This window comes from Procambarus clarkii, chromosome 82 (genome assembly GCF_040958095.1).
Source record: "Procambarus clarkii isolate CNS0578487 chromosome 82, FALCON_Pclarkii_2.0, whole genome shotgun sequence".
In the NCBI taxonomy this organism is placed as follows: Eukaryota; Metazoa; Arthropoda; class Malacostraca; order Decapoda; family Cambaridae; genus Procambarus; species Procambarus clarkii.
Window position 1 is genome coordinate 15,061,197 of NC_091231.1, and position 23,057 is coordinate 15,084,253.

The window sequence follows — 23,057 nt, forward strand, 5'->3', positions numbered from 1 at the left end:
CACACACACACACACACACACACACACACACACACACACACACACACACCAGGAAGCAGCCCGTGACAGCTGGCTAACTCTCAGGTACCTATTTACTGCTAGGTAACAGGGGCATTCAGGGTGAAAGAAACTTTGCCCATTTGTTTCTGCCTCGTGCGGGAATCGAACCCGCGCCACAGAATTACGAGTCCTGCGCGCTATCCACCAGGCTACGAGGCCCCTCTCAACGGCCCCTGTGTGTGTGTGTGTGTGTGTGTGTGTGTGTGTGTGTGTGTGTGTGTGTGTGTGTGTGTGTGTGTGTGTGTGTGTGTGTGTGTGTGTGTGCGTGCTCACCTAATACTTGACTAGATGTTCTTGCAGATTCCAACCTCAGTTCCTGGGTTCCGCCTTGCTATCTATTAGCAGTTTAACACAACGACTCTGTTCTCTCGTTCATCTTACTGTATATACAGTTAAAATTATGTATTCACTTAGTTTCAACCAACTTCTTTATCTAATCAATGTCACATATTTCCAACTCTTACGCTGAACAAACTTGGCCTGATATCTCTATAAATCGTTTGATGTTGACCAGACCACACACTAGAAGTTGAAGGGACGACGACGTTTCGGTCCGTCCTGGACCATTCTCAAGTCGATTGTGATGAGGAGGTATCTCGTTTGATGATATCCAAACCACACATCAGTAACTGGAGAAACGACGACGTTTCGGTCCGTCCGGGACCGTTATCAAGTCGTTTCAGTCTCTAAATTACCTCGTTATGATGGTTCTCATTTACTGGCCTTACCTCGGCCAACCGGCTCACCGGGGAGCCTTTCGGCCGAGCGGACAGCACGCGGGTCTTGTGATCCTGTTGTCCTGGGTTCGATCCAAGGCGCCGGCGAGAAACAATGGGCAGAGTTTCTCTCACCCTATGCCCCTGTTACCTAGCAGTAAATTAGGTACCTGGGTGTTATCAGCTGTCACGGGCTGCTTCCTGGGGGTGGAGGCCTGGTCGAGGACCGGGCCGCGGGGACACTAAAGCCCCGAAATCATCTCAAGATAACCTCAAGATAACCTGACCTCGCTGTGCAACGGTGTCTTATGCTTGCAGTTGAAGCTGTTGATGAAGGTCGTCTCCAACACCTCCTCTCGTGGTTGCTAACACTTAATCACTTCTTGTTAGCTGCACTGACCCACTACTCTCCCTTGTTAGCTGCACTGACCCACTACTCTCCCTTGTTAGCACTGTGGAGCAGTCTATCAACATGAATTGGTTCAGAATTATCACTTGAATTAGTATACATTACACACAGAGATCACACTAACGTGATGCATCAAATGAACAAATCCACAAGGGATTTGTTCGGGATCCAGTAAGTTCAGTAGAACTTCGGTTTCAACCCTTTTACCCTGTCGTAGCTCAGTCGATAAAGGCAGTGTCTTTGATGCTCCCGGACGCAGGTTCGAATCTTCGTCACGGCCCTTGTGGATTTGTTCATAACTATACATTATTTTCTTGAATTTTCTGCTCTGCTCTGCTCCCCAGATTCAGAGTGCGGTTGAGAGTAGGGAAAGTAGATTACAGCAGATACGAGTATATACGATTTTGAGAAATGAAAAATGAAATCCATGTATAACGCTATTAATGAAAAAGGTTTTAGCCAAGAGTTAAAGCTCGACCCAAAGGCACGTTACAGCTAGTTCGTATATATGAGTACACATACCAGCTGAGAGAGGTAGATGCGAGGAAGAGAGGCAGGCCAGAGGCACCAGCCTTCATGGCAGGAAGTTGACCAGATGCCACCAGCGGAAATTGCAAACACAAATACGAAGGAGACCCGTAGTGATGCGGGCTGATTGCTTTCTCTTGATTATCTCACCTTCAGTGTACACGAAGTGAACTGGTTGAATGAGATGATGAGGCAGTGCAGGCTAATCTTCAGAGCCTATTGATTATTAACCACAAGAGATTCAAGAGTCGTTGCATCAACTGAGAGCTAAAATGCTGCAAGGACCAGGAGCTAAAGGTCACCCGCTGCAGACAGCATCATGACAGCACATGGTTAAGAACACACAGCAGTAGCAACAGCCAGACGACCACTGCCTCGTCACCGGCCTCGGTCCGCTGCCACTCTCGATATTCCCCAAGTTATAGAGGCATTTACGGCAATGTGAAACAGCTGAGAGGGGCTCCTGTGTGGATATATTGGCTGTGGGGCTGAGGAGAGAGCCGCGTGCCTCGCACATTGTCTCAGCAGGGTGGTGGAGGTGCACGTTGAATACACGCAAGTAATACTCGTAATAACTATTGTATAGTGGTAGTAATAGAGTACTAGTAGTAATATTAGGAGTATTTGTAGTAATATTAGGAGTATTTATAATAATATTAGAAGTATTTATAATAATATTAGGAGTACTAGTAGTAATATTAGGAGTACTAGTAGTAATATTAGGAGTATTTATAATAATATTAGGAGTATTTGTAATAATATTAGGAGTACTAGTAGTAATATTAGGAGTACTAGTAGTAATATTAGGAGTACTAGTAGTAATATTAGGAGTATTTATAATAATATTAGAAGTATTTGTAGTAATATTAGGAGTACTAGTAGTAATATTAGAAGTACTAGTAGTAAGAGTAAGAGTATTAGTAGTAGTAATAGAGTTGTAGTTGTAATATAGCAGCAGGAGTAGTAGTAGTTTAATATCTAAACCACTGAGTATATCTTTTCAGTTCGAGTCTTTTATTTGAAAGTAATATTGACGTATTGCAGATCTTTAATTCATATTTAAAAATTGACTAATATCGGGGACACAGTAATTAACTGTATTGAATGTCAGTCTCGCTCACAGATCCAATTTTGCCCCCCAAAAATAATATTTTGCATATTATATATATACTATTTTATGTATTCGTGATAATGAGATGGTTCGGGTTTTCCTGTCAGTTTGTGCAGACGAGGGAATAGGAAGCTGTCACGCAGACAGCCGCAAGTGACGGGGGGGAAAATGATAACTTGGATAGCAGCACAGTGGTATTGCCACGGTCAAGCGTTCGAGGCACGCACGAATAGATTCAGTGTTGAGCATTGTAGGCTAAAGTTAAACGAGTTTCCTTAAGGATTTGTATTCTAGGTTCATCTCAATCTGTCGTCCTACAAACAACATCGCTTGTCGCTCGAATGCGTCATATACGGTCGAAAATTGTCGTCCTTGAAAATGGAAGCGGCTCGCTAAAGAGACGTACTGTCCCGTTTTCTGTTTTGGGTCCTCTGGTAGGTTAGGAGAGGACACTTTGCACTGACAGTTTTTCTTGACGTTGGTAAACCTGAGGAGGAGGAAGGGCTGCTTCGAGGCAACATGAGTTGCTGCCTTTCCCAGGAGGTGAGTGTGGCAGTAGTAGCAAGCAGGCACCACTGCTGCTTCCTCCCAGGCACACACAAGACTACTGCCTCCTCCCAGACACACACACACACACACATATATATATATATATATATATATATATATATATATATATATATATATATATATATATATATATATATATATATATATATCCTCCCAGGCACACACACACCACTACTGCTTTCTCCCAGACACACATACACATTATATATATATTTTATATATATTATATATATATATATATATATATATATATATACATATATATATATATATATATATATATATATATACATATATATACATATATACATATATATATATATATATATATATATATATATATATATATATATATATATATATATATATATATTATACAGAGATGATCTGAACATGGTGCAATATTGAATGAGAGAAAGCAGGCAGGAGAGGAAGATGGGAGCTCCACCGGCGGACTCTGGCAACCCTTCCTCGATTCTATACCTTATCTTGTTAGCAGGTAAACTAAGTTATTTCTGTCAGCCATTAGCCTTAACAAGCTCATCTCCTCCTGCTCTTCCTCGTACGTTTCCTTCACAGCTTCTGTCGACGGCATCTCTCCGGATGCTGCATCCTCCACCTCTTCCTTCCAGAACACAATCTTTAGTAATTTGCTAAAAAAGTTTATGTAATTACCATTACTGCCAATTATGTTATCACAGTCCTCCAATGTTGGCCTTAAGAAAGCCAATTTCTCTATTAGACTTCTCGGTGTATTGCTTCCTGTGTTTGTAAAATGCTGGTGTCTGGAGTCTCAAGTTTGCAACATTGAACTTCTTGGAATAAATTTAGGAGGACATTTCTGAGAGTAAGGTGAAGACTATTGAGACACTTGCAAAGATAATTGTAGATTTAAGATTAAATTGACTACACAGATTACTTAGGCCAAGTTGTATCTATGTTTGACTGAATTGATTATTAATTGGCTATGTTAAGTTCCTAAGTTACTGTCAGTTCAAAATTTAGAATAATTGCTTCTTGTTCAGCAAGACATGTAAACCAATAATGTTGATCTTCACAACATCCGAACATGTAAACCAATTATGTTGATCTTCACAACATCCGAACATGTAAACCAATAATGTTGATCTTCACAACATCCGAACATGTAAACCAATTATGTTGATCTTCACAACATCCGAACATGTAAACCAATTATGTTGATCTTCACAACATCCGAACACAGTAAACTTCAGATCTATTGGCAGTGACATTTTGCACCCAATAAACTCCTTCCTGACCCAGTCGCTCTCCCCACATGACTCCGTAAAGTATACGACTGTTGTGTCTCCCCCTAAACGTTCACACTTCAGCAACCAACATAATCTATCGAGGCCGATATTCAACGTTAATATTACACTGCTTTAATTTTTACTAAAACCCTCGAAATTTTGACGATTTGGTCTATTAAAACAACATCTCTTAAAAAGTGTATTAAGTGAAGGGCAAGAGGGTGCAGGTACATGTTCCACCTACGCCTGAAACAATCCAACCACCTCATTTATATTATGTTACCCGGTAAGTAGTTCTATAAATTCACAATTCAATTTCCAAACCAATATTTATCAAGGTCTCTTCTGAATCTAAACTTAAAATATTTTATACCCTGTTTCGTGTTCAAATTTTATGATGATCTATTTAGCACTTTGTTAATGGTTCCTTGTATTCCTTTTGATGTATTTCTGTTCTTCACTCGGGTGAAGGGAGCCCGTCGGCCGAGCGGACAGCACGCTGGACTTGTGATCCTGTGGTCCCGGGCTCGATTCCGGGCGCCGGCGAGAAACAATGGGCAGAGTTTCTTTCACCCTATGCCCCTGTTATCTAGCAGTAAAATAGGTACCTGGGTGTTAGTCAGCTGTCACGGGCTGCTTCCTGGAGGTGGAGGCCTGGTCGAGGAGTGGGGCCGCGGGGACACTAAGTCCCGAAATCATCTCAAGATAACCTCAAGATGACATCTGGTAATTATTATCTTTAGGATTAGACCCTGAAGTTGTTAGCATTATAATGTTCCTTACAATCTTTCCTCTGTTTTCTAAGCCTAAATCATCGTCATGTAATGATGTTGAGTTATCATCTGAATTTAATGTTATTGCACTACACTACATGATTGTTGTTGTTGCACTACGATTTATCCATTTAATGTTATTACTTTGTTAGTGGGCCAGCCAGAGGCTTAGGGCCCCGGGCAGGAATATCCCTGTAAAAGAAAAATGTTGCTGCTCAATCCTTTGAATAAATCATTTATATATTTGGCAAACAGAGATCCTGCGGCTTAGCGCTGAGGTAATCCACTGCTAACCGCTTCCCACTCTGACGACTCCATTTACGACACTGCCTCTTGTTTCATCTGAATGTACCCAACACTGAATCCAATTGAGATATCACCTCAACTACATGTTCCTCGGCCTCTCTAGCATGTTTTTCGTGAGGTATAATATCAAAGGATTTGCTGAAGTCAAGGTACATAATACAGCAATCCTTTCCACCACCATCTTCAAAAATGCCGGAGAAGAGTAAGAACAAGTTTGTTTAACTCGGGCGGCCGATTCTCAACAATGTTGCGAATCTCATATTAATGTGATTTTCAAAAAACTATTTTCGTATTATTGATTCAATTATTTTTTACTCAGTAGACGTTTGCATCCATGCACGATATTGGTTTGCATTCCTGCCAGTGAGAGGCAGTGTCCGTGGCCAGTAAGAGCTCAGTGTTCGTGGCCAGTGAGCTTCCATCAGGGCTTATATTTGCCTCCCCTAGCATAAAAAGTTCCTGTGACAGAGTGGAGGGACTGTAAAGACTAAATACTAAATTTGGTGTGAGAACCCATTAGCTACCCTTAAGATTGCTTATGCAATTCATTGCTAACGACCTAGAGATTTATGCAAAAGAGCCAACGACCTAGAGATTTATGCAAAAGAGCCAACGACCTAGAGATTTATGCAAAAGAGCCAACGACCTAGAGATTTGAGAACCAAATCATTGGACCTCCCAGAGTGTAGCGTGACTTGTGTGGGCGAGTGTGACCATCACATCTGGCGCCCAACGTGGGGCCACCTGTCGGTGTGGGCAAAGGGAAACTTGCCTTGCAAACACATCTCACATCTGGCATCATTCTGTTCACCCAGCAGTAAATAGGTACCTGGGAGTTAGACAGCTGCTACGGGCTGCTTCTTTGGGATGTGTAACAAAAAGGAGGCCTGGTCGAAGACCGGGCCGCGGGGACGCTAAGCCCCAAAATCATCTCAAGATGACCTCAATATAGTAAGATGTAGCTCAGCGATAACCACCAACTCCCACTACTACATGACAACTTCTGACCGGTAAATGACGATAGGTTTGCCGGTCGTTACAGGCTAGATTCCTTCTTCTTAGCACCATTCTGCTTAAATATAAACAACTTTTCTTGTTGCTTATATTTGATCTGTTTTGAACTGTTCTTGATACTTGATTCACAGTTTTCCCAGATCAACAGAGAAAAAGTTTCCCTTTTTCAATTAGCTTGTATATAGCTTTCTTTTTTCCTATAAGGTTGTTTAGTCCCATGATTTTAAACGTTGTTTCAGAATTATTCGATCTAATCATTTACAAATCTTTTAAATCATTTATAACTTACATTCATAAGTCATTTGTCAATATTTCTTCCTCTCTAAGTCTGTCTCCTTTCACTTCCTTCGTTAATGCAATTTAGCAATATTGTAATGTATATTCAGAGAACAACTCATGAAAGCGTGGCAGAAACATATAGCTAAACACACACACATTAAATTTAGCTGTTATATAGCTTAAGCTTTAATTGGGAAGTGTCAGCTCCTGAGGGGTGAGACACCTCATCCCGCAGGCTACAAAGCTTGTCAGGAAAAGTTACAACATGGGAACGAAGACTCTCCAGAGTTCTGTCAACGTCAAAACTTTGTCGTAACCCGCTTAAACTTGTTAAATATAATAACTCGGATTATTTTTCGCCTAATAGTTGGTAAGAAACAAAGACATTTCTCTAAGCTTAGAAAAAATGAGGGAATACTGTTAGCATTTTACAAATTATTTACCTGCGAAATGCATTATATAAAAATTTGACGAACCTGTTAATGACATAACTTTGCAACACTCCGGCTATTGTGTTCACTGAGGCAGCGTCGAACAGTGTTGTATGACGTCCCAGCGAATGAGGGAACATACCAGTAATAGAAGAGAACTCCATTAATACATATATAACACCAACGGTAAATAAACCAAATACAAGAAAATAATATAGGAGAACACGAATCATAAATAATAAATGCAAAATACAATAATAAAATGCCAATTATGAGAGAAAACACAAATTATCAGAGAATATTGCATTGTGACGTTTCGCTTAAAATACTTAAACTCTGAGAAAGTTTCTCACTAGCCGAATCGTGGTGAGGTGCAGCCTTTTTCCTTGGTGTTGTGCTTCCACATCAAGTAATATTATAACGAAGGAACGTAAGAATGCAATGCAAGAATAATATATGAACAAAAAATTGTGCTCATGTAGGTCTCTGGATGCGAGCTGGTATGTTCTAAGGGAGAGAGAGTTACTGTGTAAGACCCAGTATGGTGTGCCTGTCCACAGCAATTCAACATGTAAATTCCGCAACAGCCTATTCTAACGCTTTGAACAACGATCAAAGACCGTTCAGAAGGAGCATTTACAACTGCTGAACTGTTAATCATTTCCGCTATGATATGATGTATTGTATGGCCATAATACGAACTACGAGAGAGTAAACGGTAGAGATTTTCCGCAAAACATTTCTATAAAATATCCCGGAGAAGAGTCCTAAGCACTCGCCATAGTGTTATGCATACCTCTACCCATTGACTCACAGGTTCCTGACTTCCCTCCCATAAAGAGGATGAGTGGAACGGACTCCTGAACCGCTTAGAGGCGATCGGGTTGGGGAGCACCAGTTGTACAGTATATCACCGTCATTCCGGATAAGTATATGGCTTCCGAGGCCATAACCGAACATATAAACACTCGGAACACGGAGGAAACGGCTTCCCCAGACAGTAGCACGACGGTGGAGTCTGCTTATATCTTTACTAAGTAAATAAGTATGACAATGTTCATTAAAAATATGTATTTATTCTCTTATATATCTACGCAGGCGTTGTCTCGTTCTTGAGGGGGGACATGAGCATTATTTTTTTACCTAAATCTAATAATAACTAATTTTTGTTATCGAGTTCAAAATAATCTTCTCGTGTGAAGCGGTATTTTTTTAGTGAGTATATGGCACCCCACATGGCTCTGGCACTCAGCAATTGTGTATGTTTGTTTCATTTGTTGTGAATGATTGTATGATGTGTGGTGGAGGATTGTGTATACTCATCTAGTTATGCTTGCGGGGGGTTGAGCTCTGGCTCTTTGGTCCCACCTCTCAACTGTCGATCAACTGGTGACACCGTGGATGATTGTCTGATGTGTCGTTGAGGATTATCTGATGTGTAGTGGATGATTGTGTGATGTGTCGTGGATAAGCTCCAGATAATATCATGTCACCAAACATGCTCTTTGGCAGCACACATCATCGATTCTGTCTGATATCCTCACATCATTCTGAGTCTCCTGCTTGAATAATAAAACATGTCTCGAACATTGTCTCGATTAAATATTTTCCAATATATTTAATTTTTAATAGAAACACGAACACGGTTCTAGTCTCCTTTTCTCCTGCTTTTATATATATATATATATATATATATATATATATATATATATATATATATATATATATATATATATATATATATATATATAAGCACGTTTGTTTCCCTGACAACGCCAAGAATAACTCGTTGTATATTTTATATCATTATGATTACCTTGGAAATAAAGTTAACGAAGCAATACATATTCATGACCGCTGGGGCGCGGGGAGCCCCACCACGTAATTAGCTGCAGTGTTCCATATAGAGGAGCACCCAGGGGGGCTTCACCCCCTGTGACCTTACTAAAAGAAGTTGACCAATTTTATCAACGTTGCTAAAGATGAAATATTTCCATACCTCATCTCTGTATGTCAGTTAAAGCGTACACACACACACACACACACACACACACACACACACACACACAGGTGGAAACTTAGTACCCACATGAGCCACAGGGACGTAAGAAGGAACTTTTTCAGTGTCAGAGTAGTTAACGGATGGAATGCATTAGGCAGTGATGTGGTGGAGGCTGACTCCATACACAGTTTCGAATGTAGATATGACAGAGCCCAGTAGGCTCAGGAACCTGTACACCTGTTGATTGATCTGTTGAGAGGCGGGACCAAAGAGCCAAAGCTCAACCCCCGCAAGCACAAATAGGCGAGTGCAAATAGGTGAGCGAGTACACACACACACACACACACACACACACACACACACACACACACACACACAGTCACCCCAAACACCCCTCACCCTCCCACTAAGCACACAAGGCAGCAAGGATAACAGGAAAGACATTGAACTAAATAAGGACTAACCCGATGGACAAAAAACATTGAGTATCAGAGACGAGGTTTTGATAAAGAAGGTAATAAGTTTAATTCGCCCAGGGTCGGTCCTAGGACCCCTTCTGTTTGTAATTTATGTAACTGAGGAATGTGAAAACAGAGGACTCCAGAAAGTTACAAGCATGACCTTGATAAACCTTCAGTAATGGGCAAACAAGTGGTACTTTGAATTCAAACCAAACAAGTGTAAGGTATTGAAGATGAGAAAGGAGACCAGAAGGCATTACGGGAAGGTCACTACAGGAGTTGGCAACAGAAAAGGATGTGGGAGTAGATATAATTCCAACACTGTTATCAGAGGGACACACAAACAGGATAACAGCATCAGCACATGGGATGCTGGCCAACATTAGAACGTCGTTTACAACCTAAATCAGGGTTCTTTCGAGGCAGTCTATATCGTGTCATGATCCACAGGGAGCCGGTCGGCCGAGTGGACAGCACGCTGGACTTGTGATCCTGTGGTCCTGGGTTCGATCCCAGGCCCCGGCGAGAAACAATGGGCAGAGTTTCTTTCACCCTATGCCCCTGTTACCTAGCAGTAAAATAGGTACCTGGGTGTTAGTCAGCTGTCACGGGCTGCTTCCTGGGGGGGGGTGGAGGCCTGGTCGAGGACCGGGCCGCGGGGACACTAAAGCCCCGAAATCATCTCAAGATAACTCAAGATAAGGCTCGTGGAATAGAACTTAACCTCGTAACACAAAGAGCCACCTGGACTCAACTTACTAGGTGGTAATAGGTCTAGGGTAGAGTGAAAGTCTAAGTGAAATTCACCAGTTTACTGGGGCGAAGTTACGTACATGACACCGCTTCTTATATACACCAATCAATTACAGTCTCCGTGGTGCAGTGGTAAGACGCTCGTCTGGCGTTCCGCGAGCGCTTTGTCATGGGTTCGTATCCTGGCCGGGGAGGATTTACTGGGCGCAAATCCTTAACTGTAGCTCTGTTTAACTCAACAGTAAAATGTGTACTTGGTTATAACAACGATTCTTCGCGGCGGGGATCGTATTCCAGGGACCTGCCCGAAACGCTACGCGTACTAGTGGCTGTACAAGAATGTAACAACTCTTGTATATATCTCAAAAAAAAAATCTCTGTTTGCTCACAACCAAATAAATATGAAGTAATTTAACATAAAGCACAAGTTATAGCAGCTAGATGTCACTTAGTAACCTAACAACATTGGTTCACTAGTCCACTCCAGACTGGCTGAAAGGTTGTGAACATGGTTATCTCGAGGTTATCTTGAGATGATTTCGGGGCTTAGCGTCCCCGCGGCCCTGTCCTCTACCAGGCCTCTTTTTTTATGCACACACCCCAGGAAGCAGCCCGTAGCAGCTGTCTAACTCCCAGACTACCTATTCACTGATAGGTAACGGGGCATCAGGGTGAAAGAAACATTTTGCCCATTTGTCTCCGCCTCCACCGGGGATCGAACTCGGAACCTCAGGACTACGAATCTGAAGTCAGGGGTAGTGATGTGAAATAACCAGAGTGTGGTATAATGTCTCTGCCTGAACATCAGTAACACAAGTCAGTGAACTATCAGCTTTCAGAAAAGAACCAAGTCCCAACTGGACTGGCAAATGTCAAAGTGGAAAAGAGTTTACAATGACTCTACATATGACAAAGCCAGGGGATTGGATGCGCACAAACCTCCTAATATCCTTAATCTCCTACCGGAACCTCTGAAAGACACTACAGGCTTCACAAGGAGACTCAAGTCACTTACGGCAGAGCCGTCTTATCCCATGGGTCCGATGGGCACTTGCCCGGGGGCGCTTCGAGCATAAGGGCTCCAAGAGCATAGAGACCCAACGAGCATAAGGGCTCCAAGAACATAAGGGCTCCAAGAGCATAGGGGCTCCAAATGCATAGCGGCCCCAAGAGCATAGAGACCTCACGAGCATAGGGGTTCAAAACGGAATGCTGCGGAATGGCGAGTATGTAAAACGTGAATGGCTACTGTATTCACCATCCCAAGGTCGTTTGTACTGTCGCCTATTGTCGAAGAAAGAATCTCCCTTTGTTACATTGGGGTTCAATGACTGGAAGCAGAGCAATGTTATTGTAGAACATGAAAATGGAGATCATCAAAAGTGCATGACAGCATATTTTATAAGGCATAAAGAAACTGGAAGTGTAGATTTCGTTTTAGGCAATGTAATACTTCAGGGTTGAGGAGGTCTTAGTACCATTATTAGATGTACTGGAGAGAGAGACCTAATCCACCAACAGTCGTGTACTGGAGAGACTAATCAGTGATCTCAGCCAGCGTGTGTCAGACCGCCATTATAACTCACCGGCCGCTAATTCGTGCCACGCCAACCAAGTTCTCAAATAGCCACGTGCGACTATTAAAGATTTTAATTCCTTGTGATGAGGCGCTATTTATGGGATGCTATTGTTAGCGTCTGATGAGAGCAGGGTTATTAGGGGAGTCTGGGACACGTGTTGGATCACATGATACATAGCAAGTGATATTACAGGCGGGAGATTCTCCTGTTAGTGTCCGTGGCCGAGGGCAACATCTTAATGCCCGTGGCCGAGGGCAACATCTTAGTGGCCGTGGCCGAGTGACGCATCTTAGTGGCCGTGGCCGAGGGCAACATCTTAGTGCCCGTGGCCGAGGGCAACATCTTAGTGTCCGTGGCCGAGGGCAACATCTTAGTGCCCGTGGCCGAGGGCAACATCTTAGTGGCCGTGGCCGAGTGACGCATCTTAGTGGTCGTGGCCGAGTGACGCATCTTAGTGATCGTGGCCGAGGGGAGCATCTTAGTGGCCGTGGCCGAGTGACGCATCTTAGTGGTCGTGGCCGAGTGAAGCATCTTAGTGTCCGTGGCCGAGGGGAGCATCTTAGTGTCCGTGGCCGAGGGGAGCATCTTAGTGCCCGTGGCCGAGGGCAACATCTTAGTGTCCGTGGCCGAGGGCAACATCTTAGTGGCCGTGGCCGAGGGCAACATCATGATAGGTGCTGCAAACTTGCACAATGTCTCAACACAGAAAGATTTTACCAGCATATTCTTCTCTTATTTCATTCAATCCTGGAGGTGGTGGTTGTTGTTAAAGATTCGCTATTTGGAACAAACAGTTCCAAGTAGCACGGGCTATGGTGAGCCCGTCCTGGAGGTGCTTCTTCTCCCCCTCTACTGGCACCTGTGTGGTACTGAGTCTCTCGTGTGTTCCAGCACCCAGTGTGTGTGTTCACCTACTTGTACTCACGTAGTTGTGCTTGCGGGGGATGAGCTCTGGTTCTTGGGTCCCGCCTCTCAACTGTCAATCAACAGGTGTACAGATTCCTGAGCCTACTGGGCTATATCATATCTACATTTGAAACTCTGACACAGAAAAAGTTCTTTTTAATGTCTCTGTGGCTCATCTGGGTACTCAATTTCCACTTCATCTCTAGACACCTCTATTGTGTATGTGTGCGTGTGCGCGCGCGCGCGTGTGTGTGTGTGTGTGTGTGTGTGTATGTTCGCATGAAGGAGTTGTGTATTGATCTTCAGTGTGTCAAACAAATCCTCCAATATTTCTTTTATGTTGCAAATGATGTTGCAACGGTCGTGAATATGCAACAACGCGCGCAGCGAACACTAACATTTCGAACACAATTTAAACACGAAGGTAGAAGGTGGGTGTTCGGCCAGAAAGAGACGTACTAACCGAACCTTCCTTTATTTTATGTCGCTTCCCGCGGTCAATAGTCAACACGGCCCATGTGTGGGGCAACTATGAATATATATTATATGTGTGTGTGAGTGATTGACAGTATGTCCCATCACGACCAGTGGTGAGTGCATGTGTCCTCACGACCAGTGTTGAGTGCATGTGTCCTCACGACCAGTGTTGAGTGCATGTTCCCTCACGACCAGTGTTGAGTGCATGTGTCCTCACGACCAGTGTTGAGTGCATGTTCCCGTCACGACCAGTGTTGAGTGCATGTTCCCGTCACGACCAGTGTTGAGTGCATGTGTCCTCACGACCAGTGTTGAGTGCATGGTTTCCCCTCACGACCAGGTAAGCAGGCAGACAGGCAGATACACAGGGAAGCAGGCAGGCAAGCAGGCAGGCAAGCAGGCAGGCAAGCAGGCAGACAGGCAGATACACAGGGAAGCAGGCAGGCAAGCAAGCAGGCAGGCAGGAAAGCAGGCAACCGTAGAGTTGGTAGCATGATGCCACTCATCAGAGTGTTCACACAACATTGGCCACACACTGTCGTGTCTAGCACTTTCCGGATGTACGTGTCTGTGGAGAGGAAGAAGCAAGGCACCTCCTGCAGGGGGAGGGGGGGGGGAGGGAGGGGGAGAGGGGGAGAGAGGGAGAGAGAGAGAGAGAGAGAGAGAGAGAGAGAGAGAGAGAGAGAGAGAGAGAGAGAGAGAGAGAGAGAGAGAGAGAGAGAGAGAGAGAGAGAGAGAGAGAAAATTATTAGGAGAAAGCGCTGAGGCATTACGACTATGTAGCACTGGGAAGGGATCAGGATTAGGATTCGGGATTGGACGTGAGAAGGAATGGTGCCTAAGCACTTGGACGGTCGAGGATTGAACCCCGACTTGCACGAAGCAAGACCGTCGCTCTACCACCCAAGAGTCAAAATCACAGTCAAGACTGATACCAACAAATGAATTTCACATGTTACTCGATCCTGCTCTACCTATTTATGCATCATAAACGTTGGATGTGTCGGTCGGTCTGGTAATATCACGGGCCATGTTGAGCCCACAAGGCCACAGTCATTCTTCAGCACTCGTCTCCAAGTGGGAAAGTTTACCTTGGGATACCGAGCCACCAACTTCCCTTAAAACAAACTTTTCTCGTTGCGGGAGACAAAACCGCGCTCAGTAACGATGATAAGCTGTCAGAGGCCAGAGTCAATAAGAACCTCTCGGATGAGGTGAGCGGGATTATATGCAGGTTGTAATTTGACATTTTAGTGCAGTCTGTAAAACCTGTCCTCTTAAAAAGAACGTCGCTTTTGGCCATTTGCCCGTATGGCCGAATTTGGACGTAATTTGAAAATGAAAAAAAAATTAAAATAAATTTGGGATTTTTTTTCAACAACAGTAAGTTAAGGGTCCTCTGATAGGTTAGGTGGGCAGGAAATTCTCATAAAGTTTCAAAACGGTATAAAAAACGTTAATTTAATGTGTCCTTTTATAACCTCTGCGCGTAGACCTGACGACTCAAATACAAAACGGAACAGAACGGCACTTTTGTGAGTCGATTTCATTTCAAATTACGTCCAAATTTTTTTGTCATAGCGCGCATACGAGCCAAAAGTGACGTTATTTTTGAGAGGACGTGTTGGTCTTACACCCAAGCTGGACGCGATCATTCTGGGCATGATAACCTGTTAATATGTGACGGGACCCGGCGGGACTTGAGCTCATGGTAGACAATGTATTATGATTGTGGCGCCGCTCTCAGGTCTTGAATAAACTCTGTTTCAGGAACTTTGAAATTTTCTGTTTCAGGAACTTATTAGTGATATTATTAACAAAGAAGTTATTCAACTTTTATTGTTAATTTCGATCAGATTTTTATGTGAATCATAAGGAATAAACTTGAATGTAAGTAACAGTCGTATGAGGAATATAATGAGCCAGAAGCCAACTGTGTGCCAGAGCCTTCATGTGATCTGTTGACTTCATCTCCCGTGTGTCAACCTGTTGAGCGAACGAGTTCCAGATGCGAGTCAGCCGAGGAATGACTGAGTGCTGATGGAGTGATGTTTTTTGAGAAAAGCAGTTCCAGCATAAGACTGTTGATGGCTGAAAGCATTGTGTTACGGTTGCCAACTGCTAGTTGTCCACGAAACTGGGCCAAGTTCGGAACTTTGAAAATATTGGCCTTGTAATATAACAGTAAGTCCACCCTCATCGTGACACTGTTGCTGGCTCTGATCATCAGACCATTCCCGCCAGACTTGGTCAAGACTAGAGATGAGCCTTATCACACTGTTCTCCACTTTCTCCAAAAGTCTGACGCATGATGGGGGCCAGGCATCCAAGGAGGGGCGAAGGGTGCATACTCAAAATAGGAGCGAACTTGTGCTTCATATAAGGTGCTGCTGACTCTGCTGTCAACAAGGTGTGAGATGCGCTTCTAATCTCTCTCCCTCTCTCTCTCCTCCTAGCGTATGGCACCTCATAAATCCTAGTGTCAACCGGGGGTCAAGAGGGAGAGCCACACCAGCGCCTCTCAACACACGTCAAACGGACCAGTCCGCGTTGATGCACCAAGATTTACGACGGAGCAGAATCTGGAGCACCAAAGTTTCCATCAGAGCACCTCCGAGCCTGGGACGAGGGCCAACAATCCATCCCTGCTGCTCTTCCAAGATGTCTCGAGAGGCTCAGTGGTAACCCTTGTCTCCTGAATTTTCGAGCGATATTCTCTTTTCACATTTTGATAAGTCTTTGTTTTTCACATGATTTTGCGTGATATGCTTTTTTCACATTTCGAAAGATATTAATTTCAAATATTATATTAACCTTAACCACTCGACCATCAGTGACCATATATATATATATATATATATATATATATATATATATATATATATATATATATATATATATATTATATATATATATTATATATATATATTATATATATATATGTATATATATATATATATATATATATATATATATATATATATATAAAATGCGAACAAGCCTGAATGGTCCCTAGGCATATATGCAACGGAAAACTCCACACCCCAGAAGTGAATCGAACCCATACTGCCAGGAGTACTATGCAACTGGTGTACAGGAGACCTTAACCACTCGACCATCAGTGACCATACTCATCAGTTGCATGGTCACTGATGGTCGAGTGGTTAAAGTCTCCTGTACACCAGTTGCATAGTACTCCTGGCAGTATGGGTTCGAGTCACTTCTGGGGTGTGGAGTTTTCCGTTGCATATATGCCTAGGGACCATTCAGGCTTGTTCGCATATTATATATATATATATATGTGTGTATTATATATATTATATATATATAATATAAAAACAGTTGGTTTGTGTTTAAAATTTGAAACCCATATGTTCCCCAAAATATCTATTATTCCTTTTCATTATCTAAATAACCTGAGCCCAAAATTAAAAAGCCAAGAAAGAAACGAGACTCGCTCACGCTTTTTCATGGCTTGATATGATCTCAGGCAGCCATAATATTTTCCGCTTTCCCTAAAACAAAGCCATTTTGCGAGGGGAGCCCCAGAATTTCCCCAGAGTTTCCCAGGCGAAGTATACCTCCCCCAGGCCTCGTGGCTTCTGGTTCTGGTCCCCGAGTTTACTAGGATGGGATTATACCAGAAAATAACATGGGCCAGGAGCCTCCACCGACGGCAACTCCAGATGAAAGGATTTGTTTATCTCTGTTTGAGGGGGGAACTCTATTTGTTTGGTTGTCTCCCTCTCCAATATCTGTTGAACCGGTTCTGTCCATTATACATCTCGGATAACAAACGTTAGATCGATGGATATAAGTACTCATAATTCTAATGCACTTCATTTCTAATAGAGAGGAGCGAAATATGTAGGCAGACGGACGGACACACACACACACACACACACACACACACACACACACACACACACACACACACACACACACACACACACACATATATACATACACATACACACACACACACACACACACACACACACACACACACACATATACACATATACACACACACACACACACACACACACATATACATACACACACACACACACACACACACACACACACACACACACACATACACATATATACACACACACACACACACATACACACACACACACACACACACACACACACACACACACACACACATATACACACACACACACACATACACACACACACACACACACATACACACACACACACACACACACACACATATACACACACACACACACACACATACACACACACAAAGATAAAGACAGGTTATTTAACACAAGGGGCACACGCACAAGGGGACACAGGTGGAAACTGAGTGCCCAAATGAGCCACAGAGATATTAGAAAGAACTTTTTTAGTGTCAGAGTGGTTGACAAATGGAATGCATTAGGAAGTGATGTGGTGGAGGCTGACTCCATACACAGTTTCAAGTGTAGATATGATAGATCCCAGTAGGCTCAGGAACCTGTACACCTGTTGATGTGTACAGGATGTGTGAGAGGCGAGATCAAAGAGACAGAGCTCATCCCCCGCAAGCACAATTAGGTGAGTACTATTAGGTGAGTACACACCCAATCTCCTACCTCCTATCTTCTGCCTCTTCCTCATCACTCCCCATCTATCCCCCTCCCCCACTCATCCTCCCGCAGAAAATCATCCTCATCCTATTCCTCATCTTCCTACCCATCATTATTTTTCCTAATCCCCGTCTCTCCTTCCTCTTCAAAATGTGCCTTATCATCTCTCGTCATCCTATTCCCCTGCTGGCTGCTCTCTCCCTCTTCCTCATTGTGTCCCTCTACTTCCTCATGCACGTCTTTTTCTCCTCTACTAGTGCCTGCTGGAGGATAGTTTCCTGCCTCTTATTCCACCTCCTCTCTTTCCTAATTATCACCCCCCCCCTCTCCCTCCTCCCCAGGGAGGAACCACATCACGATAAACAACTCCCAAGAAGCGGAGTGGAAGCAGGCACTCCTCATGAGTGGCTCTTGGGGGAGTTCCACCATGACCCGAGTGTGTGAGGGCAACCCGTTCTCGCACTTTCGTATAGTCAATATTGACTTATTTAATATGTGCATATGTGACATACTAAAGAAACAAGTTTACCTTGAAAAGCTTCATAGAAAACACCAACCTTAACTAACCTTCTTAGTATGTTAAGATAAACATCTTATTTCTTCGTAATCACAATTATTACTTAACCTATTATAGGTATAGGTTAAGTAATAATTGTAATTACGAAGCAATATGATGCTTATCTTAACATACTAAGAAGGTTAGGTAAGGTCGGTGTTTTCTATGAAGCTTTTCAAGGTAAACTAGTATGTTTAGTATGTCACATATGCATGTATTTAATAAGTCAATATTCACTGTAAGAAAGTGCGAGAACGGGTTGGTGAGGGGCAGTATAAGGGGGGGGGGGGTAGGGTAGTGTCAGTGGACAACCCGCCACCGAACACAACTCCACCATGAGAGGAATATAATAAGGATCAAGACTGCTGTTATAAGTATCATACAAGAGACAACAACTGGTCACAGAACGACGGTAAAATTTTTAATTCCAGATGATTTGAGTCACGGATAAATACACGAGGAAGCCCTGCGGTGGACCTGGGACATGGAGGGCAATGTTGGTCGATGCTGATGACTCGATTTTCTTAACACGTGTCGTTGAAGAAACACGACCAAGAGAAGGGTATTTGGTCAAGTATATGAGTGGGATTGGGTGGTTATAGAGAGGAGCTGCCTCGTATGGGCCAATAGGCCTTCTGCAGTTACCTTTGTTCTTATGTTCTTAAGGGTGCGGAACAACCACAAGAAATATGGTTTTCACTTAGGATGAGGAAAATATTGAGAGAATAGAGCTCGAAATTCCATTTAAGTCCCCTGTTGGTCCATACGAGGCAGGTCCTGTTGGTCCGTGACTAGAGCGTAATGACCATTGAGTAATAAGTCGTTCACAATAAAACCAAAGGAAGAGGGGCAGAGAAAAGAGGACAAATGCTCCCCAGGCAGTTAAGGAGAGCATGTAAGAGTAAGAGAACTATTAGAAATAATACATTGGGTACTATAAGAGTACCGAGGCTGCTAGACCACACTACCAACCAGCAGCAGAGATGTAATTGACCAAACTGATAGAGAACCAATACTCAAAATAAGGAACATTGGAACGAAGGGACATAAGTGAAACCTCTTTCTATTACATGTAAATATGATAAGAAACGGGTGAAAAAAATCATTGTTTACAACTACTGATGATAGGAAGGCGGGCCAAGGAACTGGAGCTCGACCCTGCAAGCACACCTAGGAGAGTAAAGGCAGAATTGCTTCACACCGATTAATTTTAAAGTCTCAGTGTGGAATTTGGTATTCTCTGGGCAGAGCAGCACCATTAGCAGCTCTCGTGAGGGCAATAAAACGGAACTCTTGTGTTTGAGGCAAAAGTATTCAGCGAACATAGATCTTCACACTATTAGCATAACCTTTCTCAACACTACACATAAAGGCATGAGTGAACACAATGGTCCGACTGGAAGCCAGAGTCGCAACTATGGATCTCTTATCTTGAGGTTATCTTGCGATGATTTCGGGGCTTTTTAGTGTCCCCGCGGCCCGGTCCTCGACCAGGCCTCCACCCCCAGGAAGCAGCCCGTGACAGCTGACTAACATCCAGGTACCTAATTTACTGCTAGGTAACAGGGGCATAGGGTGAAAGAAACTCTGCCCATTGTTTCGAACCCAGGACCACAGGATCACAAGTCCCGCGTGCTGTCCGCTCGGCCGACCGGGTCCCTATGGAAATATGACAAGAGTTCCAAGTACATCCTTAAACTTCATCCATTTGAAGTTTTATTGTTAAACTAGGTCGTGTTATTTTTAAGTATTTTAAACGAAACAAACAATGAAAATAAACAAATCCACAAGGGCCGTGACGGGGATTCGAACCTGCGTCCGAGAGCATCCCAGACGCTGCCTTAATCGACTGAGCTACGACATGGTCAAAAAGGACATTTGATGCTTTGTTCATTTGATGCATCACGCAATTGTGATTTCTGTGTATAATAAAAATTAATTTTAGACACTCAAGAACCGACCTTTCTAACACATGTCAGAAACTTAAGAAAGATAAGGGTTCAGACCATCTGTCTAGCTGTTGCTTATTGCATATCTCACTTGGCGATGTCACGTTCTTGAGGAAGTTGCAAAGATGTGTGGATTTAGCCCCTTAGTTACCTCGTGCAATGCTAACAGATTAGTGGGTCAGTATGCAAGAGAGTGCGGTAGAATAATTTAATTTTCACAGGACTTGTGAACCCTGTCTCGGCTGTTGGCTGTTATCTTCCCATATTAGTTGTGAGTCCACCATAATGTTTGTGTCCTGTGTCATGTGATATTTGTTCGCAGTTTGATACATGAGAGATACAGGAGACTGTATTAGTGCTTGGTAGCCAGCGTAGAGCTCTCTCTTCCCGCAGCTCATATTAATCCTTTTCCTATTTTATCCTATCTATCCCGTAGCTCATATTAATCCTTATCATATTTTATCCTATCTCTTTCCGCAACTCATATTAATCCTTATCCTATTTTATCCTATCTCTTCCCACAGCTCATATTAATCCTTATCCTACCTTATCCTACCTATGAGGCCAGCATTAGCTGTTGCACTCTGCATGCCTGCTAACTAATAACTCGCTCACCCGTGAATTATTGTTTCTCTGAAGGCTCACTGCACAGCTTATTATATGTTCAATTGAACTGTTGGTGCGTGTTATCGACAGGAGGAAGATCCATACACATTCCATATAACTCTGGGTTAGGTGGGATAGGGTGGGGGGATGGGAGGGTTGGTGCCATGAGTGGGTCAGGGGATAGATTGAGGGGCCAGGGATAGGATGGTATGAGGGATGAAAGGGGTCTGGGATGGGATAGTATCAGGGATGGGATTCGAACCATTGTCGTGTGTTAAAACCCAAGAAGTCGACGAAATATCATACTGTTTATAGCTTCATAAAATTTTATTGTACCATATGTTGATAATTGTATATTTTTGGAGTAGTTGATCAATTATTGGGAGAGTTGAGGTTGAGGGAGTTGGGCGAGTCCCAGCGGTCATCAAGCATGTAAACAACCATTTACAAACCTGTAAATCATTCGTAAATCAAGGCAGCTTTGTTTACATATATTATACAGTATAAGATCTCCGATGCAACTCGAGATTGTTTACAGCAATAATAACCTTGTGTTGTGATCTTTCTAAGCTTGTAAATTGTTTAATAACTGTAAACAATGTCACCGCGGTTAAGGAAAGATGTACAGCTTTCGTAAGTGGTTGTGTAAATGATTAATCTTGGCCTATATATGTTGGACGTTATTGTGAGTAGTGTGGTGACCGGTCCACCTGTACAACACCTGTGTCCACCTGCACAACACCTGTGTCCACCTGTACACCTGTGTCCACCTGCACACGTAACACATGTGTCCACCTGCACATGTAACACATGTGTCCACCTGCACGGTGATAAAGAGAATCTCTTGCATAATTCTATTTCAGTCTTCTTGAACCAGTCAAAGTTTTCAGGTCAAATTACTCGTGTATGCTAATCAAACAGAATTGTAAAGTCAAGTCTGGAATGAAAAGCTCAACGAAACATTTTGATTTGGTTTAGACTCGAGTTCTAGCGAGGGAGGATTGACTTGGCGCAAATCCGTAACTGTCATTATTTATGATCACAATAGGAAATATGTCAGTAGTTTACTCCAAATAACACACCTGAAGATGAAGAAGCCTTTCGAAGATTTCTCTTCGTAGTATTCTGGTTCTTACTGCTCCTGCTGCTGGTGTCTACTTTATTCCCTGTTCGTCTTGTCCTCTCAAATACTTTGGTGAAACTGGCTATACACTTAATGACAGACTTAAAGAACACAAGAGAAGTGTTAAGTCTACAGACACTAACAATGTTTTCTTCTGTCATGTTAGGGTATCTAATCATCCTATTGATTGGTCTTCTAAAATAATCTTTCCTGCCTCTACTCCTATCAGACGCCGTCTTGTCGACTTGAATCTGATACACAATCTACCCAACATGAACCTCAGTCCTGGCTTAGTAGCTGTTGACTTTTCCCTTTCACAGTTCATAAGAACAAAGGTAACTGCAGAAGGCCTATTGGCCCATAAGAGGCAGCTCCTATCTATAGCCACCCAATCCCACTCATATACTTGTCCAACCCGCGCTTGAAACAATCGAGGGACCCCACCTCCACCACGTTACGCGGTGTTTCGTGTTCTGTCTTGTGTTGATACTTTTAATACCCTACTCAAATGTTCATACTCAAATGTTCTAACCTTCCTAACAAACATAACCTGACTAGAGCCTGCCCTC

The 23,057-nt window shown here is 43.1% G+C and overlaps 2 protein-coding genes across 2 annotated transcripts in view; both read right to left on the bottom strand.

The window, feature by feature from the left end:
• Window positions 1-23,057, bottom strand: part of LOC123764459 (sialate:O-sulfotransferase 1) — a 538,431-nt gene that overhangs the window by 265,836 nt on the left and 249,538 nt on the right. The window lies entirely within an intron of this gene.
• Window positions 12,451-12,930, bottom strand: LOC138358160 (putative uncharacterized protein ENSP00000383309). Its single transcript, XM_069315664.1, has one exon. It carries the CDS (start codon window positions 12,928-12,930, stop codon window positions 12,451-12,453), a length of 480 nt encoding a protein of 159 aa, XP_069171765.1.